We start from the raw sequence: 23,108 nt of genomic DNA, 5'->3' as shown, positions 1-23,108 counted from the left end.
CCCAGTTGAGAGACTTCTGACTTTGGCTCAGGCTCATAAGGGGTTTGACCCGAGGAACCCAACAGTTGTAGCCCATCTCCCGGATGCGCCTGAATGTGGTGGTTTTTGGAGCTGTGACTCCTGCCTCATTCTGGATCTCTGCCAGATTCTTGAATTTTCTCTGGTTGATAATCCACTGAAGGCCATGGTCATCTTGGTCATTTTGCCTGTCCACTAGACTTTCCATTGATATGCTTGGACACAGCACTCTGTGAGCAGCCAGCCTCCTTAGCTATGAACCTTTGTGGCTTACCCATCCAATGGAGGGTATCAATGATTCTCTTCTGGCCAGTTGTGAAGTCTGCAGTCTTCCCCATATTGAATCTAACTGGGGCAACTGAACCAAAGTGAAGCAATTTGATGACACCTGGGAAAACCTGTAAAATATGGGCTGATGTCTTCACAGTATTCTAATTCCTGATTTTGTGGGTTTTAATACATTTCAAAATACATACAAAGAAACAACTAAGTACTTGAAATCGTTTAAGTTCTGGGCCTTTCAGTTGCAATTTATTTGTTTTCCAATGTTAACTTGTCATATTTTAGTAATACGTGAACATCTGTTATAGTTACATTTTCATTTCATATATAACATTGGTTTGTTTTAAGTGAATTTTCTGGAGTATAATGTGTAATGTTGATAATGCACAATGCAAGGTGCCGCATGATTCATTACTGAAGAATGTAAAAAACTGTTTAAAATGGTTTTCAGATCATTTATTTTGAAACTTTCCATTAAATGGTTTTCAAATTTAACTTTATTTTTGAGTGTTTCTTAGTTTGAGACTAGTTGGTTAGTCTATCCCCCCCCCCCCTCGTTTAGTTGACTAAACAATTAATTGCCAGGAACATCCCTGGTGTGCAGATGATTTAGGTCGTGCTAATAAGAATGGTTATGTTAACACTGCCATTTCCGGCTGAGGTTTTTTTTTTTCTTTAATCTGAGTGGAGATCTTGTCATTGAGAAACTGATACTGCGAACCTGAGCCACCACTAGGCAGAGATGGGAAGTAACGATGTACAAATACTTCATTACTGTGCTTAAGTAGAATTTTCAGGTATCTGAACTTTACTTGAGTAGTCATTTTTTCGACGGCTTTTTCCTTTTACTGCTTACATTTTCACTGTGATGATGTCACTTTCATTGTGACATCATCATCCCATAAGCCAATGCAGGGGTCACAAGACATTTTTGAATGAGGACATATTTATGTATTTGTATTTGTAATCTCTGTTATTTTTGTAAAAAAAAAAAATTGGGGAAATTATATACAATGTATTGTGACACATATTCTCAATGACAATTTCTCCCAAAACATAAACTGCACGACAGAGTCCATGAATATATATGTAAAAGCTTGTTACATAGTAGAAGTATTTCAAATCAACATAAAGTATTTACTTTCTAAATACAGTAATTTTTAGCAGTTCTTGCAGTTAGTGCACTTTAGCTCTCTGCGTCTAAAGGTTTGATCTTGATGTGGATGCCATTGAGTGAGCGGAGAACCAGTCGGGGGATGATCTTGGGTTTCATAGTGGGCTCCGCTATGAGCTGGTATCGCTTCAGTGTCAGAGCTGTCACCACTTTCATCTCATTCATAGCAAAGGTCTGACCGATGCAGTTTCTGAGGAAGGAAAATATTAAATGTAAGAAATATACAAGGATATAGTCAAAAGAATTGAAAAATGTTGAAAATAATTTGATCCTTCTGAGATTAGGACATGACGAAAACGAATAGGAGGGATGAGTATAGTATGTTATTTTTTAACATTCAGGGCCAAAGGTGCTTGTATTTTAAATGGGATCAATCTTAGATTACAGTGCGTTCACCCTTTCCCCTACTTGCTTTAGCCCATTATAAAGCCAGTTTTTATTGTGTTGATGTAAATGGGGTCAGTGCTAAGTTACACATTCACATACTTGAGACTACTACAAACGGTCTCTATACAGTGATATAGTTTCCGGTGAGGACAAACCTTGGCCCAGCTGAGAAGGGCACAAAAGCATGAGGAGATCTCTTGGCAATGTTCTCTGGTAGGAAACGCAGAGGGTCAAAGACCTAATGTAATACAGGACAAAGAAAGAGAGCAGTGTTATGTGTATTACTTGTTTTCTGAACCTTATCACTCTTACCACTTGCGCAGAGAAAACTGCATTCTGACACACATAATAAAGTAAGTCATTAAACCAGCTTGAATCTGTTCTGAGGTCCACTTTGGCACCAGGGACCTACCCACCTCAGCAAATACAGCACAAAAAAACAAAAACAAAAAAAACAAAACAAAAAAAGCAAATACAACACTAGTAATTCATTTAATGCCCCAGTTTCATGATTGCTTCTTCAGTTATTTGATAAATTATATGCAGCCTTATGAGCAGAGTGCTGAAAAACTTCATAATTTTATTTCATCATAGATTCTGTTGATGATGTATTCCATGTAGTAAGTTGGGGTGGGAATAAAATTGTCTTTACTTACATTAGGGTTTTCCCAGACAGATGCATTCCTGTGAATTCCATACACACTTATTCCAACAACAGAACCTACATTTGAAAGAAATGTGTACTTAGTTTATTATTATTAAAAGATTATAGGGTGTGTCTAGCTGATCATTATCATACAAACTAAACAAGCATACACCATATCCTCCTATGGCATTCCTAAGCCCATGCTCACCATTTTAGTTCTGGGAAGGAGAGAGACTTTGCTTTACTGAAGAAAGGACTGGATAGTGTTCTTGGGCCTCACAAGCGCTTTTCTGAGGATTATAAATATCAGATCTTGCTCGATCACTTGAAGTTCCCAAGTGCTGTATACCTCCATATACTAGTCAATGAGGGCTCTCGAACAGAAGTATGGTCAGCCACGACAGCTGATACAGAGTGAACTCTCGCCATCCTGTGTACACCATTCATAAAACCAGGTGACTCACAAGCCTTTGAAGTGTTTTCCCTGTCAGTTGCCAGTCTAGTGGGGATGCTTACCACTATGGACGGGGTGGCAGAGAGTGAACTCCAATGTGGATCCCATGTAGACTCATTACTTATCAAACTCCCTTTTAGTTAACGGGATAGCTTTGCAGAGTACTGCCTTAACCAAGTCTGGATCAAATCGCACTCATACCCTCTTCGTCCTAGCAGAGTGGTTGGAGTGCAAGACCCAAGCCATGCAGGTCTCCTGACAGGCCACAGAGTTGTATGCTTCAGAGAAGCTGGAGCTGTTGGAAGCCAAACACAGAACAAAATTGGCCTCCATTTATTATGGACCCAACCCCACAGCCACAAAACCACCTGCTGTGGTCCATCCAGGTTCAAAGGCTGTTGCAATGCAGAAGAAAAGAGAAAGTTTCAAGCCTTACTGCCCTTTCTCTGAAGGAACAGAGCATTACTTGAGTGGATGCAATAATTTCCCCAGGCTAGACATGGCCGCTGTTGTGGACTGGATCAAAGATAAGAATAAATGTTGGAGATGTGGCTGGAATCATTCTGCTGAAGGCACACTTAAGAAACCCTGCAGCACTTGTGGTGAGCAACACCTCCTTGTATTACATGTCCTTGCCAAGGGTAAAGAACAAAACCCCAATATTCTGACCATGTGTACTGCATCCAGTGTCATCTATTCAATTCAATTCAATTCAATTCAATTTTATTTATATAGCGCCAAATCACAACAAATGTCGCCTCAAGGCGCTTCATAGATACAGAGAAAAGCCCAACAATCATATGACCCCCTATGAGCAAGCACTTTGGCGACAGTGGGAAGGAAAAACTCCCTTTTAACAGGAAGAAACCTCCGGCAGAACCAGGCTCAGGGAGGGGCGGCCATCTGCTGCGACCGGTTGGGGTGAGAGAAGGAAGACAGGATAAAAGACATGCTGTGGAAGAGAGACAGAGATTAATAACAGATACGATTCAATACAGAGAGGTCTGTTAACACATAGTGAGTGAGAAAGGTGACTGGAAAGGAAAAACTCAATGCATCATGGGAATCCCCTGGCAGCCTACATCTATTGCAGCATAACTAAGGGAGGATTCAGGGTCACCTGGTCCAGCCCTAACTATATGCTTTAGCAAAAAGGAAAGTTTTAAGCCTAATCTTAAAAGTAGAGATAGTGTCTGTCTCCCGAATCCAAACTGGAAGCTGGTTCCACAGAAGAGGGGCCTGAAAACTGAAGGCTCTCCCTCCCATTCTACTTTTAAATACTCTAGGAACAACAAGTAGGCCTGCAGAGCGGGAGCGAAGTGCTCTAATAGGGTGATATGGTACTACAAGGTCATTAAGATAAGATGGGGCCTGATTATTTAAGACCTTGTATGTGAGGAGCAGGATTTTGAATTCAATTCTGGATTTAACAGGAAGCCAATGAAGGGAAGCCAAAACAGGAGAAATATGCTCTCTCTTTCTAGTCCCTGTCAGTACTCTTGCTGCAGCATTTTGGATTAACTGAAGGCTTTTCAGTGAGTTTTTTGGACATCCTGATAATAATGAATTGCAGTAGTCCAGCCTGGAAGTAATAAATGCATGAACTAGTTTTTCAGCGTCACTCTGAGACAGGATATTTCTAATTTTAGAGACGTTGCGCAAATGGAAGAACGCAGTCTTACATATTTGTTTAATATGTGCGTTGAAGGACATATCCTGGTCAAAAATGACTCCAAGGTTCCTCACAGTGTTACTGGAGGCCAAGGTAATGCCATCCAGAGTAAGAATCTGGTTAGATACCATATTTCTAAGCTTTTCAGCGCCGATTACAATGACCTCAGTTTTATCTGAGTTAAGAAGCAGAAAGTTAGTGGCCATCCAAGTCTTTATGTCTTTAAGACATTCCTGCAGTTTAACTAATTGGTGTGTGTTATCTGGCTTCATGGACAGATAGAGCTGGGTGTCATCTGCATAGCAGTGAAAATGTATGCTATGTCTTCTAATGATGCTGCCTAGGGGAAGCATGTATAATGTAAACAGAATTGGTCCTAGCACTGAACCCTGTGGAACTCCATAATTAACCTCAGTGTGTGAAGAGGACTCTCCATTTACATGCACAAATTGGAGTCTATTAGATAGATATGATACAAACCACTGCAGTGCAATACCTGTAATACCTACAGCATGTTCTAATCGCTCTAATAGGATATTATGGTCAACAGTATCGAATGCTGCACTAAGGTCAAGAAGGACAAGCACAGAGATGAGTCCACTGTCAGAGGCCATAAGAAGATCATTTGTAACCTTCACTAAAGCTGTTTCTGTGCTGTGATGAGCTCTGAAACCTGACTGAAACTCTTCAAATAAACCATTCCTCTGCAGATGATCTGTTAGCTGTTTGACAACTACTCTTTCAAGGATTTTTGATATGAAAGGAAGGTTGGAGATTGGCCTATAATTAGCTAAGACTGCTGGGTCTAGAGATGGCTTTTTGAGTAAAGGTTTAACTGCAGCCACCTTGAAGGCCTGTGGTACATAGCCGATTATTAGAGATAGGTTGATCATATATAAGATCGAAGAATTAATCAATGGCAGGACTTCTTTGAGCAGTTTTGTAGGAATGGGGTCTAAAAGACACGTTGATGGTTTGGAGGAAGTAATTACTGAAGTTAACTCAGAAAGATTAATTGGAGAAAAAGAGTCTAACTTAACATCAATGGTACTAAGAGTAGCTATAGATAATATTACATCTGTGGGATGATTATTGGTAATTTTTTCTCTAATGATAAAAATTTTATTTGTGAAGAAGTTCATGAAGTCATCACTAGTTAACGTTAAAGGGATGGTTGGCTCAAAAGAGCTCTGACTTTTTGTCAGCCTGGCTACAGTGCTGAAGAGAAACCTGGGGTTGTTCTTATTTTCTTCAATCAGTGATGAGTAGTAAGCTGTTCTGGCTTTGCGGAGGGCTTTCTTATAAAGCAACAAACTATTTCTCCAGGCTAAATGATGATCCTCTAAATTTGTGACACGCCATTTCCTCTCCAGATTACGAGTCATCTGCTTTAGGGTACGTGTTTGAGAATTATACCACGGGGTCAGGTACTTCTGATTAGAGACCTTAGTTTTCACTGGAGCTACAGTATCCAGAGTCGTACGTAGTGAGGAGGTGAAATTATTAACAAGATAATCGACCTCTGTTGGGGTAGCGTTCAGATAGCTGCTCTGCTCTGTGTTGGTACAGGGCATTGACGATGATAACAGTGGCTGGATTATATTCTTAAACTTAGTTACAGCGCTTTCAGAAAGACATCTACTTTGATAAAGTCCACTCTCCACTGCTGCGTAATCAATTATTGTAAATGTAAATGTTATCAAGAAATGATCAGACAGGAGAGGGTTTTCAGGAAACACTGTTAAATGTTCAGTTTCTATGCCATATGTTAAAACAAGATCTAGAGTGTGATTAAAGTGGTGGGTGGGTTCTTTTACATTTTGAGAGAAACCAATTGAGTCTAACAACAGATTAAATGCCATGTTGAGGCTGTCATTTTTAGCATCAACATGGATGTTAAAATCACCCACAATAATTATTTTATCTGAGCTCAGAACTAAATTAGATATAAAGTCTGAGAAATCAGACAGAAACTCTGTGTAAGGCCCAGGTGGACGATAGATGATAACAAGTAAGACTGGTTTCTGAGTTTCACAGCTGGGGTGGACAATGCTAAGCATCAGGCTTTCAAATGAATTAACAGTCTGTCTTGGTCTTTCATTAATTAATAGACTGGTGTGAAAAATTGCTGCCACTCCGCCCCCTCGACCTGTGCTTCGAGATTTCTGGTAGTTAGAATGACTCGGGGGTGTTGATTCATTTAAACTAACATAATCATCCTGCTGCAACCAGGTTTCTGTAAGGCAGAGTAAATCAATTTGTTGATCAATTATTAAGTCATGTACTAACAGAGACTTGGAGGAGAGAGACCTAATATTTAATAATCCACATTTCACTGTTTTACTCTTTGGTTCAGATGTGGATACTGTATTGTTCTTTCTTTGTAAATGTTTAAGTTGTTTGTTGCTGGTTTTTAGTTTGTTTTTTGTCTTTTTGGAAGCAGACACAGTCTCTATGGAGATGGGTTTTTGGGGGGGTAGCAGGAGGAGAGAAGCTGCAGAGAGGCGTGTAAGACTGCAACTCTGCTTCCTGGTCCCAACTCTGGATAGTCATGTTTTGAGGGGTTTAATAAATTTGTCGATATTTCTAGAAATGAGAGCTGCTCCATCCAAAGTGGGATGGATGCCATCTCTCCTAACAAGACCAGGTTTCCTCCAGAAGGTTTGCCAATTATCTATGAAGCCCACATCGTTTCTGGGACACCACTCAGACAGCCAGCAATTTAAGGAGAACATGCGGCTAAACATGTCACTCCTGGTCTGATTGGGGAGGGGACCAGAGAAAACTACAGAGTCCGACATTGTTTTGGCAAAGTTGCACACCGATTCAATATTGATTTTAGTGACCTCCGATTGGCGTAACCGGGTGTCATTACTGCCGACGTGAATTATGATTTTATTGAATTTACGTTTACCCTTAGCCAGCAGTTTTAAATTTCCTTCAATGTCGCCTGCTCTGGCCCCTGGAAGACAATTGACTATGGTTGCCGGTGTCTCTAGCTTCACATGTCTGAGAACAGAATCACCAATTACCAGAGTTTGACCCCCAGCGGGTGTGTCACCGAGTGGGGAAAAACGGTTAGACACATGAACGGGTTGGTGGTGTACCTGGGGCTTCTGTTTAGGACTACGCTTCCTCCTCACCGTTACCCAGCCGTCTTTCCCCAGCTGCTTGGGACCTGCCGGGGAACAGCTAGCGGGGCCTACGCTATCTTCGGCTGCACCAGCTACAGGGGCCTGGCTAGCTAAGGGTGATAGCAGGGTGCAAAGCCGAGTCTCCAGTTCAGTAATCCTGGCCTCCAGAGCTGCAAATATGCTACATTTGTTACAGATATCATTACTGCTAAAGGAGGCCGAGGAGTAACTAAACATCTGACACAATGAGCAAGAAAGTGCAGAAGGGACAGGTGAAGTAGCCATGGTGCTAACGGGTCGGCTATGAGCTAAACTAGCGAAACAGTACAGAGACAGTGAGTGAATACTTTGGCTATAAATTAGGTAGTGAGTACACAGAAAGTGTGCTTCGGATGAAGCACGTGAAGATTATACTGTGAAAAAAGAATGTATTTAAAAGTTGTTAATTAAACTGCTAAGCAAATAAGCTACTCAGAAACACCACTGTGTTTGAGCAGGAACAGGAAGCGATACTATACCACAGAGCGAGCGAACACCAAGTGACAGCGCCACCGACAGGATGCCAACATCACCTATCTATGTTGACCATCCCAGTCACTCCGGTAAGGTGATGTTGAAGATGGTAAGAGTCCAACTCCACAATGGGAAGAGGACCATGGACACCTTTGCCGTGCTGGATGATGGTTCAGAGAGAACCATAAAATTGCCTGCTGCTGTGAAGTTCCTTGGCCTTGCCCAGACAGATGAGGTTCTTTCCCTACAAACCATCAGACAGGATGTCCTGCAGCTGAATGGGGGAAGCATATCATTGGAAGTGTCCACTAAAGGTAAGCCAAAGATGAGGCATCAAATACTGAATGCTTTCACAGTAGAACAACTGGCTCTAGCTGAGCAATCCTGTCCAGTGGAAACACTCAAAAAGAAGTACAGCCACCTACAAAGACTTCCCTTCAAAGGTTTCAGCCGGGTGAAACCTATGATCCTGATTGGATCAGATCACCTGCACCTTCTCACTCCCATTTGACCGGTGATCCGGGGACCACCTGGAGGGCTAGTAGCAGTCTGTACTGAGCTGGGGTGGGCGCTACAGGGACTTGCCAAAAGTCTACCACATCCAGCGGATGAACAGGCATGCTTATGCTCGTCTTTCATCACACAGACACCACAGCTCTACAAAAATATTGAAAGGCTGTGGTATATTGATGTCCTCTCTTTCAGAAATGAAAAGGAGGTCACTAGGTCAAAGGAGGACCAGTAGGCAATAGATATCCTTAAATCAAAGACAGCCCAAAAACAGTTAGCTACTCCATTGCTTCGCTGCAAAGAGTTTCCTCAGGTGAAGGCACCTCAAGAGGCTGTCATGGCTCTTCAAAGAGCCAATAAGCATCAACTATGCAAGGACCCGAGCAGAGCACAGACATACAACCAGGACGTCAAGACAGTGGAGAAGGCTGGCAATTTGGTAAAGTTGACTCCAGAGGAGGTGAATGGTTCAACTGAATCCTGGTACATTCCACACCATCTTGTGCATCACAACAACAAAACCTGCCTAGTCTTCAATTGCATCTTCCTGTACCAGCAAACTGCACTCTGACCTCCTGCTGCCAGGCCCCACGCTTAGCCCTTTGCTCCTTGGCGTGTTACTCCGATTCCGCCAGCATGCGGTGGCCATAAGCTGGGATATAAAGGCCATGTTCCATCAGGTACGTTTGCTTTCCAAAGATCAGCCTCTGCTTCGCTTTCTTTGGAGGGATGGACAACAGGAGCATCCACCTAATGTGTATGAATGGTGACTGTTACCATTTGGCATGACTTGCAGCCCTTGCTGCACCACTTATGCTTTACAGCGGCATGTGCAACACCTCCGTGAGGGGGAATGAAGATGTATACGAATCTGTCCACACTGCCATTTATGTGGACAACTGTCTCCAGTCGCTTCTGACTCCACACCAAGCTAAACAACTCCTGGATAAAACGAGGCAACTACTGGGCATGGGAGGATTTGAAATACTGCAGTGGGCCAGTAATGTGCCAGAGGTGGTGTCCTACCTGCCTACTACTGCCCGTTCTGACAGCTGTGAGCTCTGGCTGACTTCTTACCAAGCTGACCCACAAGAGTCAATGCTTGGATTATGTTGGCATTGCCCCACTGATACCTTGCCCACAGCACCAACTCTTCGCAATGCGTACAAGGTGTTTGCTAGCCAATATGACCCTGTAGTGTTTCTCATTCCCTATACCACTAGAGGGAAGATTCTTGTACATTCTATGTGGCTGGGATGAACCTGTCACCGGTGTCCTTTGTGCCGCCTGGGTAGAATGGGAGAAGGAGCTACCATACTTGCAGAGCATTACCTTACCAAGGTGTTATATGCCACCTGTTACAGACTCTCTAGTTTCACCTTTGAGCTGCATGTGTTCTGTGATGCCTCAGAGAAAGCTTATCTGAGGACCACAGATTGCCACGAACATGTCAGCACTACATTCCTGATGGCAAGATCCCGATTCGCTCCTCGGAAGAGATTGCCAACGCCTCGGCTGGAGATCAGTGCTGCTCTCACTGGAGCGCAGCTTGCTAAGACTCTCCAAACCTAGCTTACTCTACCGCTGCAAAATACTATCTTGTGGACTGACTCTACTACTGTGCTGAGTTGGTTGCAATCTGATTTCTGCCATTACAAGGTCTTTGTCGGGACTTGAATTGCTGAAATCCAGGAGCTCAATGGTTCTCACCAGTGGAGGTATGTCATGTCAGTGGAAAACCTGGCTGATGACATCACAAGGGGGAAGGGACTCTGTAGTCTTTCATCAGCCAGCCATTGGGCTCAGGGCCCCCAGTTTATGCAACAAAGTTCAGTGCACTGGCCCTACTGGTAAGGCTGAGACTACAGATGAGGGGCTGTTATGTGGCCTTGTCACAGTGGCAAAGTCTCTTACTCCAGCCCCAGGAACTTCACATCTTGGGAGGAGCTTGTGAAAGCCACTTACCATGCTCATCACGGGGCAGCTTCTCCTCCAATGACCGCCACTGATCGTGTGGAAGCAGAGATAGCCATCTTAAAGTCAGCTCAATATGTTTCCCTGAAGATGTGATGGCCTTGATGAAGGGAAAACCTCTGTCCCCAAATAGTCAACTTTGTTCGCCCTGCCTTCAATATGATCCGCTTACTGGCCTGATAAGGGTTGGATGTCACCTGAGATGCGCTGAAGGTCTGGACTCAGACACCATACACCCTACTGTGCTACCTCCCGAACACCCACTAACTAAGCTCCTTGTCCAGTACTTTGATGTGATTTTGTTGCACCCTAGTCCAGAGCATGTCTTTGCAGAGATAGGGCACACTTATTGGATCATCAGAGGTTGACAAGTAATCTGGAGACATCAAAGACAATGTGTAGAGTGCCAGAAATTCTCACCAAAATGGCTGATTTGCCCACAGCAAGACTCCAGATCCACAAACCTGCTTTCTTGTCAACTGGAGTTGATTGCTTTGGTTCCTACACCATCAAGATAGGCCGAAGGCATGAGAAGAGCTGGGGCTAAAAAATGTCATCTCTTGTGTTGGAGTGCCATCTTGTGGCCCATTTTGGGTAGTACTTTAATAAATGTGATTGCTCTTATGAAGCAGTATCAGGTTGATGCACTCCCTTAGCAGATTTGTTGTGGAGGAATTTGTGGCCAGCTTTATTACCCTTTAATCTTTATTCATGTTCTACTGTATTTCCTGTTCTTGATCGCAGAAACCACACCATATCACCCATCCACATCCTATACCATGCCATATCTCCTTGTACCATCAATCCGAGTATAAATAAACTCCACCTCTTACAATCTACTCCCTGGATGTCAGCCTCTCCTTCTGACCAAGGATAACTATTGTAGCACAACCGAGCATTAGTCTGATGTGCACCATTCTGTACAGTGAGGTTGCAGAGTGCATAAAAATCTCCAACGCTCTGCTGACTCAGTAACTGCAGAGCTCTAAACCTCCTCTGGAATCAACATCAGCACAAAAACTGTGTGCCTGGAGCTTCATGGCTCTTGGGTTCCCATGGCTGAGCAGTTCCAGTGAGTGTAATGTGTAGGCAGCGGTTTACTTTCTGCCCATATAATGTATATAATAATAATCTGGTGCCAACATTTACATACTCCCATTTGGAAGAACGCTGCACTGACAAAGCAATTACACCACACGTTTAAGAGATTTATACTAGTTTATAGAAAAGAAACTGTATGTGACAATACAATCAAATAATACCAACGTACCCTTGTAGAATAATAAAGTAATAAGTATTAAGTCAATATAGGTCCTTTATTGAATTGTAAAGAAAAGTAATTTATGTATGTAAAGACAAACAAAGTCGGTTAAGAGTTTGTGTTTACCATGTAGCATAAAATGTTTCCAAAAGCATTATTAAGTGAAGACATTTAATGTTTACTCTTTGATAATAACAACAGAGTAAAACCACTGACCTGCAGGCACTGTTCTCCCATCACAAAAGGTTACAGTTTTGGTGGTTTTTCTGGCAATTCCTGGTACAGGGGGGTAAAGGCGGAGAGCTTCTTTTATGCACATTGTAGTGTATGGGATTTTACTGAGATCCTCCCTTAAAATGAGACCGACATGCAATGTTAGTGAAGTCAACTAATAAGAAATCTTGTTTATATGTCTCCTAATAAAATTTTGGTACCACAGAATGGCACCAACTTGTTTCCCTATTGCAATGTTGTCCTTTCATAAGCCTACCACTCCATGGTTTCCTTGTCATGCAAGGCCTCCATAATCTCCTTCCTGCAAATCTTCTGATGTTCTGGGTTGCAGGCCAGACAGTAGAGGATGAAAGACAGGCCACTGGCTGTGGTGTCATGGCCCTCAAACATGAAGGTGTCCACTTCTGCCCGCATATCTTCATCTGACAGACCCTGCTGGTTCTCATCCTGGCGGTGAAATAAAGGATATTTACAGTTGATTAAAGACAGACTGTACTGCACTATACTCTAACTGGGCTTCTCAATAAAAGTCCTTTGTTACTTTTACTGTTCAGGCTCATTATATTACTGCATCACCCGACTTCAACTCAGCTTTAGCTGGATAACATTCATCCTTATACAGATGCCTTTATAAAATTGGGAATTTATTCAGCAGCCAAGTATCAAGGTCCGCTGTTCTTCTTAAGCCATATATAGCACTAATTGTTTGTTTTTTTAAGCAAACCCTTGCCATGCAGTTAATAATTGATTTAAATTTTTCCTGCCAAGGACAACTATTTGCTATGATATACTCATAAAGGAAGAATTCTTTCTATTCTTCCATTATCAGTTGATTATATTAATATTATACAAATATTACACAATTATGTATTTAAGTGATATAAATAAGATTTTTCAATTTGTGTGATTTTCAGTTAAAATGCATAAAAATAAAAAATAAATAAAAATTGGATCATTTTATGTCTTTTAATGTGTTTTAAACTTTGTTGAAATGAAGAGTGAGTCACAGCATGAACCCATGTCATGAAAGCTAAGTCTACTAAGAGAATAAACATGCTAGCTGAGACAGCCCCTACAAGCTGCCGTTTAGAGAAGTTTTTGGAAAAAAAACTGGACAAAACACTAACCAGTGTTGACCAGTCTCTACACAAAAGAGATTTTGTATTCAGGTTGCTGCTCACGAGGGTGAAAAGGCTGATCATCGTCTTTGTGTCAGAGGACATTAACATGCAGCTTGGTAACAGCATGCATCTTTGCTTATTTGCTGCATGCATATGCTATTTCAGCTTTAGGCCAGTACTTCAGATATCTAACACGATCTCAAGTTGGCACTTGCCTTATTTTCTGTATGACCTTTATGCAGGAAAACCCCAGTTTGTGACTTGCCTATACATTAAGCAAATCCTACAAAGTGAAATGTGTTGAAGTAAGAGGCTGAAACTGATGACACATAACATACTCTTGCAAAGAGAAGGATGTCCAGAAAGTCCAAATATCTCTTTGCCTGTATTTGTCCAAGCTCCTTCTCTTCCTTTAGTGCTTCTTGCCTCTTTCTTATAACTTCCTCTTTAGAAAAGAATATAAAATGCAAGCATTTGTAGATCTGACACTATAATGTGAGGCTCACTGATTTTTGGCAACGGTTCAGATGAATCAAAGCAAAGCTTACCTGTATGACTGAGGGTCACCTGACGGGCTTTTCTGTATCTGAAACCATGTGGGCTAAGGTGGAAAATGAGGTCACTGTGGTACGGAAACATTCTGAGCCGAAGGTCAATTAGAAAACTGAGGTCATAAACTGCTTTGATGTATGCATTTGTTCCACTGAAATGACAAAGGAGGCAAACATTAAATGCAGATTTACAACAACAAACGACTCAACATAAAACTGACACTGTAAATGACTCTTTAAAAAGATTCATCTGGGCTCACCCCTCTGTCTGACAGTTGCTGTAGCAGCTGAAGGCACACTTCATAATGCTGTCCAGTGTCATGAGGCTCACGTGTTTAAACAATTCAAAAGGCTCATTTGTGCTTGCATAACTTTCCCACTTATCCTGCCAACAATGAGAGAACAGATGTGATCTCTCTGCAGGATACAGACACTGCTCCTGCTTTACTTCTATGATATTTACTGACACGTGCTGACCAACACATCATGACTTTGACTTTTTATTTATCAATTATGCAACTAAATTGTCTTTAACGTACCAACATAGTCTCAGCAGACTCTGACATCAATTTTACGTATGGTTTCAAAACATCATAATGGAAACCTGGTGTTAAGAGCCTTCTGTGGCGGAACCACTTCTGACCTTCTGACACCAACAACCCATTTCCTGAAGAACATGTGCACGAGTGAGGAAAGCAGCAAAACAAACAAATCTGCATTTTAACAAAATGCTGTAGAAGGGAGACAAATGAGCCTTACCAATCCAACCCTCAATAAACCGGTAGACAAAATCATCTTTTGGCTCTGTTAGGAAACATAACAAATAAAAACGGTGTTAGGGACCTTTAACTTTACTACACAGTTATAAATGTGCATCAACACAACAACTAGTAAAACATTTCTCACACCTGATGATGTCAGGATAGTTTTTGCATAATCTGGATGCTGAATATTGATGATACTGAGAAAGGGGCCAAACCAGATTGGAAAAACATATGAGTACTCCTGTCCCCATTTCACTACCTTGTCCATATCGGTCCCATCTTGTTTAAACTGAAAGAGAAAAAGTACAACTGAAACACATCAAAGCAGGCAGACTTTACTCGTGTAAATTGTGTTGTTTGTCAACTGTGTGTCTCTGTTTGCAGAATGGTGTTCTCCAACATGGTGTGGTCCGTTTTACTGGACGGTTACACATGTTACAGCTGCTGCGAGTGTGTTGAGACAGTTACCTCGAGAACATGTCCAAACAGCCAGTGTGGCGGCGGCCCCGAAAAAGCTTGGAAGTTTCGCAGTGCTTCCCTTCTTTTCGCAAGTAGAATTGTTAATTTATACACGACGACAAAAAGACAGAGAACAGCAAAGACGTAATGCATGTGAGGCCAGCCCAGCTGAAACTCCGCGAAAGTTTTAGTTAGTTTCATCTCGCAGGTGTAAGTGTCTTCCGCCTCCGCCTGCGGGAAAACCTCCCCAACAAAGCGCAAAAGGTGATCTGAGCTCACCTTTCTGAAAAGTGCTGGAGGTAAAGCGAGGTTTTCAGTAGTGTCTCCGGTAGGCGGGGAATCTGACAATCAATAAAACGCTGACTTGATGTCCTGACGGAAATGTCGGCGTTTTGAGCGCAGGAGTGCAACAGCAACATCATTACGGCGGAAAATGAGAACTGGGATGATGAAGATGCTAATATGGGAAGAGTATCGAATTAAAAAGTAGATTATGAAGAAGTGCGGTTAAAAAAATATTTACAAATTCTATCAAAAATTACTTTGTTTGTTAACCGAGAGAATTTCTTCTTATGTAAAGTGAACATCACACGCAAAAATGTAGGTTTTCTTTTTGGCTATTCTGTTTGCCTGTCACATACTTGTTCCTTCATATAGTTACTAAATACTTTGAGGTTATTTTAAGAATTATGAACACAATCAAATCCATTTAATTGACTTTATGATTAAAAAACCTAACAAGCAAGGAAACCCTTGACAACGCCTCTAATTTACATTGTTACATTGTATGTATGTAATTTTTTGTAATCTGAATCAATAATCCTGAGTACGTATTATACTTAATTCCCAAAGTGTAATTGTGTCAGTTGTTGTCCTTGGCAGTCAATAAGTTGGTTACAAGTGCTTTGTTTGCACATGAAGTCCAAACTCCAGTGAGTTTAACCGTACGATAAACTGTCCAAATTACTAAATGTAAGAAGTAAATCATATGCCAGACCACATCAGAAAAACAGTGTGGGTGACAACCTTGCTAAATTTCCTCTGTGCTGGCTGTTCGACCACTTCCGATGTGTCAGGCTCATTTAAGCTGTTAAGCTCAATCTAAAACCTTTAGCTGAGAGGCAGAGTTTGTGATCTGTGTTTTTTATGAGCAGTAATGGTACAGCCAGGATGCTTCATGTTGGGTTTTATTTCTGTGGGGACAGGAATTTCTCCCATATGAAACAGAAAGGCTTCATTTTCATGTTTTTACTTGTTTGGAACTTCTCTACTTTCTCAGGAAACAGTGAGTATCTGATCAAATCATTACTTAACTAAATTCATTATTTAAATTGCTTAATTAAATACAATGTATTTAAAATACAACTGATGAACTGACTGTTGAATGTTTTATATTTTTTTTCAAGTGACTGTTAATATAAATGAGCAACGTAATATTTTGCCAGTCGCAACATAACTTAATTTTTCGCTGGGATGTCGAGCTGTGATACCGTGTCAGCATTACATCCATCGATCAGACTCTTTCAAATGGTTTTACAAGAAGGACCATAGCAGTAAGCAGGTTCAGTTATTCTTCCAAGATAAGAGTGGAGTGCAATACCGTCAAATGTCCAATCCCAAATTGAAAATTGGATCCAATCATTCCTTGGTTATCAGCTCTTTTACTGAGGATGATGAAGGTGTGTACTGGTGTGAAACTTGCCAAGAAACATGGCAAAAGTCCACTGACATCATAGTGAAGAAAGGTTTGTCCTGCTTTCATATTTTTGTTCTGCTGAGGCAGAATCTACCTGTGATCATGTAAAGATTTTTTACATTCGTCAAAGATGATTCTCACAATCATTTACCTCTCTTTTTTCAGAGACATGGAGACTTTTGAAGCAACGACTGCTGTTGGGAAATCAGAAGTAAGAGCAACAACAGACAATTTGACTTTCAACAAGTCTATATATATTGGAAATGTCAGAAGAGAAGATGCTGGGAAATATACCTGCTGGATGAGTAGCTGTGTCGGACACAGTATTAAGCTATACACTATCAATTTGTGTGTAGTTACAGGTGAGAAACTAACACACAAACATCATTGTTTCATAGTAGAAGATAACCTGATGTAACCTTTTGATCTTTACTTACAGTATATGACAGTAAGGATTCATCTGATTCTTGCGCTGTGACGTGCGGCATGAAATCAAATAATCCAAACAGAACTTCAACTACATCTGTGCCTGTACATCCACACGGGTCCCTAAAGTGCAATATAGATTCAGTGTTTGATGGATACACTACAATTACTACCACTCACACATCATCAAATGCATTTAACACAACAACAGGTGGGTGTTTAGCCATATGCTGTTTGTGAATCTTTTTCAACTGAATCAAAGAAATATTAATATTTAGCTTTTGGTTTAACAGGTTTTCAAAAAGAGCCTCAAGACTCTCACCAAAGCATTTCCTGTTCAAATTTGTTGCTGTGGCTTGAATAGCAGGGTAAGTTTCTGTGCTGACATTGAGGTGTAACCTAAAACTCTCATGCAGAAATGAAGTGTGTGCGTGTTGCACACACTTCATTTCATACTTTCCATCCTTGCTGTCATTTGATTTAGTAACTAATTCCTCAAAGTACTTTAATTGTAACTTCACCCACATGCTTCTCAAGGGAAAATCTGAAACCATGAGTCTTTTTTTTCCAACAAAGAACATTCACTGAAGGCAGGGCAGAGTTTTTAAAGTACATGGATCGAGATAATTTTAATGAGAAGCTTTGATTGCGATACAGATGTTATGTAACAACATTTTTTTGTTGTTGCTCAGTACAGAGGTGAGGTCCATTCTTGAACTGCATGAAAGCACAGTTTCTGATTACCTTGCAGATCAAGTTAAGATACAACAAATGTAGGTAAAGAAGTAACGTTGACCTCAATATTCTACGGCAATTAAATGCTGCTTTCACAAAGAGGAACGTTATTAGGTACATTAATTTAGTTGAGCTCAGCAATTAAAACAAATTTACAAACAATTTCTATTTTTTTGGTTAAAAGAAAAAATACTTTTTACACTAAATTTATTCTACAGCTGTATTTTGTCTTGCAGTTTTAGGTTTTATATAATCACCATATAAATTATAACTGCAGTAAAACAGCATAAAGGCAAAAGGTTGCATAAAGAAGGCTGTTAAAAGTATTATAACCACAGCAGTACTGTGTCTGCAGTGTTAATCAATAATGAGCATCAGTGATAGTAAAACAATAACACCCTGCAGACAAAAGGTTATAGTGTGATTATTACTGTGAGCAATATGTGTGTTCATACTGTGAGGACATTCTGCTGAGGATAGTCACTGAAAATAATATTTTGGATTCTTTTTATTTGTTAAAGTGTTTTATTCAAAGTAAAGTATACAAAAAAGTGAAAATAACAGAAAAATAGTCTTAAGAAATAAACCAAAACTCACTAAATGTGTTGTTTAAAAAAGCAACAGACATTAAAGAAAATAAAGGAAATGTTTTAAGTTTTGGTGTTTAGTCAAAGATGGAAACACAAAGAGGAGGCTGTGGTGAAAATGACTGTGAGTCAAATGTGTTGTACTGTACGGTTTTACTTATATTTGACCTATGCCACTAATACCACCCACATCATAAAAGCAAAAACACAGACAAAGAAACTAATAAAATGCAAAATTAACATTTAACAATTAAAAACCAAACTCAAATCAGAAGATCCACCCTGAAAACTAAAATAACATCAAAATCAAAGGTGGAAAATCCTAAATCAAAATAACAATGGCAGTATTAATAGCAGTCATCTCCGAATAGCCTAAATTGAAAACAATGTCAGTACCTCACTTACTTTTTTTATACACCACAACACCAACCCAGAGACAGACAGGACATGACACGCAGGACAAACCACTGCATCACGATTGTCATTGGTGGTGGTGTGCACAGCTCTAATGAAAACAAACCCAAATAAGGCAGCTGGCCCAAATAATATCCCCAGGCATGCACTCAGGGTCTGCTCATCAGAGCTGGATGGTGTATTCATAGACATATACAATCTGCCCATCCTTTAAGTCCATTACCAGTGTGCCCCTCTCCAAGAAACATCCTGGTAGTGGATTTAAACAACTATCATCCTTTTGGAGTCACATCAATTGTGATGAAGTGTTTAGAAAGGATCAAAAAGACTGTCCTGGCTACCCTGGACTCTTTACTTCATGCATATGCGTATAACACCACAGTGCATCAGTCTACTGGTGAGTCACCATTTGCTCTGATGTTTGGCTGAGATTCCCAGCTACCTGTTGAGTTTTTGTTGGGTAGGATTCAGGAGCCTGTGGCCCCTACCTCCTGCATACCAAGTGAGCCAAAAAGCTCAACATCCTCTGTGGTGTTGGTCTGCACTGATTAGCTGCCAGTTATGGCTGGTGTTCAAAATAATATTGCTTCTTTACATAGGACTACTTGTGCTAATGCTGGAATGCACTCGAATCGACATCATCTGCCCCAGGCAGTAGGAAGTAGAACAACAGGGGCTGTGAACTCCCAGGCTCCTGTGCCTAATACAATCTACCCTGTTTAGACCTCGGCAGTGAGTGTCAATCGTCGGGACGATGAGTCAAACCCCAGGGGTAGATTGCAGTGGGTTACATTTAGTTCATGTTGTTTCATATATGGTGTCTGTGAACGCAGCATGAACATTCACCCCTTCCTTTGCTGTTAATCAACAGTTGGTTATAAGGAACATCTGTGGTCTATTCTTGAGCTCATTACTGTTCAAGGTGGGAAAGCGCACAGGCTGTTAGGTATTACAGACTGGATTCATTTCCCGTGACAATTGATGAATTTGTGTAACTATTAAAGGGTGGTAAGTGGGATCCTCATGGGTTATCTACAATTTAGCGTATAGTAGGGTGGACCCCGGATGACTGTTTTCCCTCTTTTGTTACAGGCCTCACACTGCTGCTGTCTTGTTCTAGCCTTGTTGTAGTTTTACTATTGTTTATCAAAAATCAAATCGAATCAACATTTATTTATATAGCACATATTAAAAACAACAAAGTTGACCATAGTGCTTCACAGTCAGCAAAAGCATATAGACTGACATTGACTGGTTCCTTGTTTTATGGTATTTTACACATCAAGAAATGGGTAAATTGCACCATTCAGATTGCAGTGAGGTTTGCAGTGAGAGGGTGAGTAATTAATCTTGCCCTAAAAGTAGAGAAGGGCAAGAAGATCATTACTTATCTGAGGAAAAGACACTCCAATATACATCAGTCACACAGAGGTAGAGAGGCTGAAAGCCTTAAATTCATCAGGACACACAGCTAACAGTTTCTCAAAGGTGCTGACTCTCAGGTTACCAACAGAAACATCAAGGACTGACCTGGACGAGATGCCATTCACTTCCATTTTTTTTTTTTGTTCTTTTACTTTGTTGTGTTCTCGATGTCATTACACAAGTTCTGTTTTGGTCTGTCACAAGATGTGTCTACATCTGTTAAACTGGTAGCTGATAAGTAGAAGCATACTGATTGCAAAGAGGATTAAAATACATTTAGAGGACTTAGCATCTGAGGCTCAAAGTGGCAGGTATGGTTATCTGAGTGATTCATTACGAAGATATGGTGGGTCATTGAGTTATGTTTTTGACGAATTTGATGTAAGGTTGTATTTTTTCTACAATTTCAATATTTTTTTCACTTCTTTAGAATGTTGAAAATACTATTAAAGGAAAGCAAAACGTACTTTTTTGTCAAAACACAGGGATGATTTTTTATCATGAAAACATATAATACAAGTGTATTACTGACTGTAAGCTTTTCATTCCATATATTAGACCAGCATCATATGAACCTAAGTGTCCTGCGTTTTTTCCAACAAGCCACTAGGTGGTGGGTTGTGCACAAAGGTCAGTATCTTGGCTACACACTTACATCGTTTGCCATATTGTGCTAACCATATGTGGCATCACATGAAAGTGGTGCTTCAAGCTTCTAAAATTTCACAGTATTCTGAACATATTTGTTCTTTGGCTTTTTCAAGTATATTACTTTTAAATGGTTTGTTGCCCACTTTTCCACCACAGGTGTACTCTCACAGTTTTGTTCTGCTTGACATTTAAGTGAACTTTTGCTAAGCACTAACAGAATACAGCTGAGTATACACTAGCACAAGAACAAATACCAGCTTAAAAGGCAAAATAAAAGATTAGTAAAAAGAGAATTTGGATTTAAACAATTCTAAATGTCACGTAGCATGTTAGCATCTCTCACATGAAACAGTACAGTCCAGTTTATACAACGTATTACTGTTTTGAACAAATCCAGCAACGGTTATAAGTTCTCTGTGTCAAACATGTAATCAGCTGGCTGTAACTGGTTAATAAAGACTGTGGCCAAGTTTAAGTCCACCATTAAATTGTGTTATATCTTATATAGTATAGTGGTTTGGATTTTTCTCTTTCAAATGTGGGCAGAACAGACGTAGTAGTAATTGAGAGGAGAGGGTAAGTGATTTGTAGCAAAGGTTCCTAGCTGGAATCGCAGATTAAATGCTGTGGTCTCAGTGCAGCATGCATTCTGACCACAAGGCTGCCACATAACATTGTTGTTTCTTTTTGATGTGGTGCCTGGTCTGACATCGGCCAAAAAGTTAAGTCATGTCAGCTTGAGGTTATTTCTGCATGAGGCAGCGACAGAAGATGCAATGCATTTTGGGAGTTTTCATAGGAAATTCAAGTGATCAGTTATTAGGATCGTAAATCAGAGAAAGGTTGGCAATCTGAGATCAAAAGAAAGAGGACGTCATTTCATTTTTATACAACCTGTACTGGTGACTTTTTGTCCTTGTGGGTGTGTGGATTTTGTAATATGACTGTAAATAAAAGAGTACTTTTGACTCATGAGCCTTTCTGGCCCTTCTTGATACTTTCACCCAGTTGTGCATGAACCTGCACATTGCAGAAGGGGATTATAGTGTGTCTTTGTGAACCTTCTGCACACGCTTTAACGACTCTTGTTGTGAAATTGCTCCAGCACCTGGCCTGTCTAACAGCAGAGATAGGCAGTGAAGCTAAAGTCTCGCCCCCCATATTCACTTGCATCTCTGCCTGCCTAAAGCAAGATGGTGAACTGGGTTTCTGGTTTGCAGAAATACGTACACTTGCTGTCTAACAGGTCTGCAGGAGACTGGTGCACAAAAGGTGTAAATAAAAACAGAAACCTTTTCAATTGAACTGAATGATAAGTGTGCTCCGCTTGTTGCTGGAACAGCATAATTCTCTGTCTTTATCGTGTGTTTTTGACACTTAAGGGAAGCCATTGCTTAGTTTCTCACCCTTTTGACATAAAAGATATATAAAATTGCTTTGTCTCAGCTTCTGCAGGATCTGTTAAGAATCCTGTTGTAGATAGACTTTAACAAATTCTGAGACTGCTTCACTTCAAATGTTGTCTTATAGGTGCTTGCTTAAAAACTTATCAGATGGTTGTGCCAACTTAACTTTTTAAAGATCTCCTGAAGCTCCCATTTAGTTATTAATTTGCAGTTTTCTGACAATTGCTCAATTGCTGGGCACGTAAGTAGTTTGAGTGACAACTTTTATTTTCACCACAAGTGTTCACAACTGGAATGTGAGTTTCACAAATGCTAAATACAACCACTAAACCTAAGAGGTTTATGGAGCCTGAGCTAAGTGAGCAATCTGGTCATTCGTCAGTGGAAAACAGCTGCTCCGAGGATTGGGCTGGAGGGGGAGTCAACCTGGGTCCGGGGAAAGGGTCAGAGTTACTGAAAATAGAGTATAGACGTTCAGGTAGGGTTCGGGAGGAATATGGGCAAGCTGTGTGTTCTGAATCTTCCTGAGTACTGCTTACTTGCCGCGGGTGGTCTGTAGTGGCATGGAGAGGTTATTGGTCTGGGTGAGTGGTCCAAAATTCCTGGCGTTGAGG

The 23,108-nt window shown here is 40.7% G+C and overlaps 2 protein-coding genes across 5 annotated transcripts in view; one reads left to right on the top strand and one right to left on the bottom strand.

Annotated features, from left to right (window-relative positions):
* The window catches only part of LOC118454250 (uncharacterized), a 32,081-nt gene that overhangs the window by 7,308 nt on the left and 1,665 nt on the right, over window positions 1-23,108 (top strand). For 2 of the 4 annotated variants that reach the window (XM_087848318.1, XM_087848317.1), the window contains exon 5: window positions 17,570-17,644. In XM_087848318.1, the coding sequence (XP_087704444.1) occupies window positions 17,570-17,640 (71 nt within the window). In that variant the 3' untranslated portion in view covers window positions 17,641-17,644. Of the gene's footprint in view, window positions 1-16,180; window positions 16,440-16,560; window positions 16,900-17,015; window positions 17,213-17,289; window positions 17,488-17,569; window positions 17,685-23,108 lie in introns of those variants that run through there. The other 2 variants (XR_015719782.1, XM_087848316.1) reach the window with 2 other exon arrangements.
* Window positions 844-15,439, bottom strand: LOC102799223 (cytochrome P450 4B1-like). Its single transcript, XM_006791667.3, has 12 exons — window positions 15,164-15,439; window positions 14,840-14,984; window positions 14,691-14,735; window positions 14,471-14,598; window positions 14,192-14,316; window positions 13,929-14,083; window positions 13,719-13,825; window positions 12,516-12,706; window positions 12,242-12,375; window positions 2,518-2,582; window positions 2,017-2,099; window positions 844-1,664 (listed from the first exon to the last, which is right to left on the bottom strand). The coding sequence occupies exons 1-12, from the start codon at window positions 15,353-15,355 to the stop codon at window positions 1,487-1,489; spliced, it is 1,548 nt and encodes a 515-aa protein (XP_006791730.1). The 5' UTR covers window positions 15,356-15,439; the 3' UTR covers window positions 844-1,486.

Source organism: Neolamprologus brichardi, chromosome 11, assembly GCF_056152115.1.
Source record: "Neolamprologus brichardi isolate AB-2024 chromosome 11, ASM5615211v1, whole genome shotgun sequence".
Classification (NCBI taxonomy): Eukaryota; Metazoa; Chordata; class Actinopteri; order Cichliformes; family Cichlidae; genus Neolamprologus; species Neolamprologus brichardi.
The sequence above is the reverse complement of the archived record's forward strand: the minus strand, read 5'-3'. Positions and strand labels throughout refer to the sequence as shown.

Bases quoted from the DNA above. Each gene is read 5' to 3' on its own strand.
- LOC102799223 (XM_006791667.3), bottom strand. From the start codon at position 15,355: ATGAAACTAACTAAAACTTTCGCGGAGTTTCAGCTGGGCTGGCCTCAC. The intron at 14,985-15,163 runs GTAACTGTCTCA...TTTCTCTTTCAG, and splicing joins TGTTTGGACATGTTCTCGAG to TTTAAACAAGATGGGACCGA. The intron at 2,100-2,517 runs GTAAGTAAAGAC...GTATTACATTAG, and splicing joins CTGTCTGGGAAAACCCTAAT to GTCTTTGACCCTCTGCGTTT.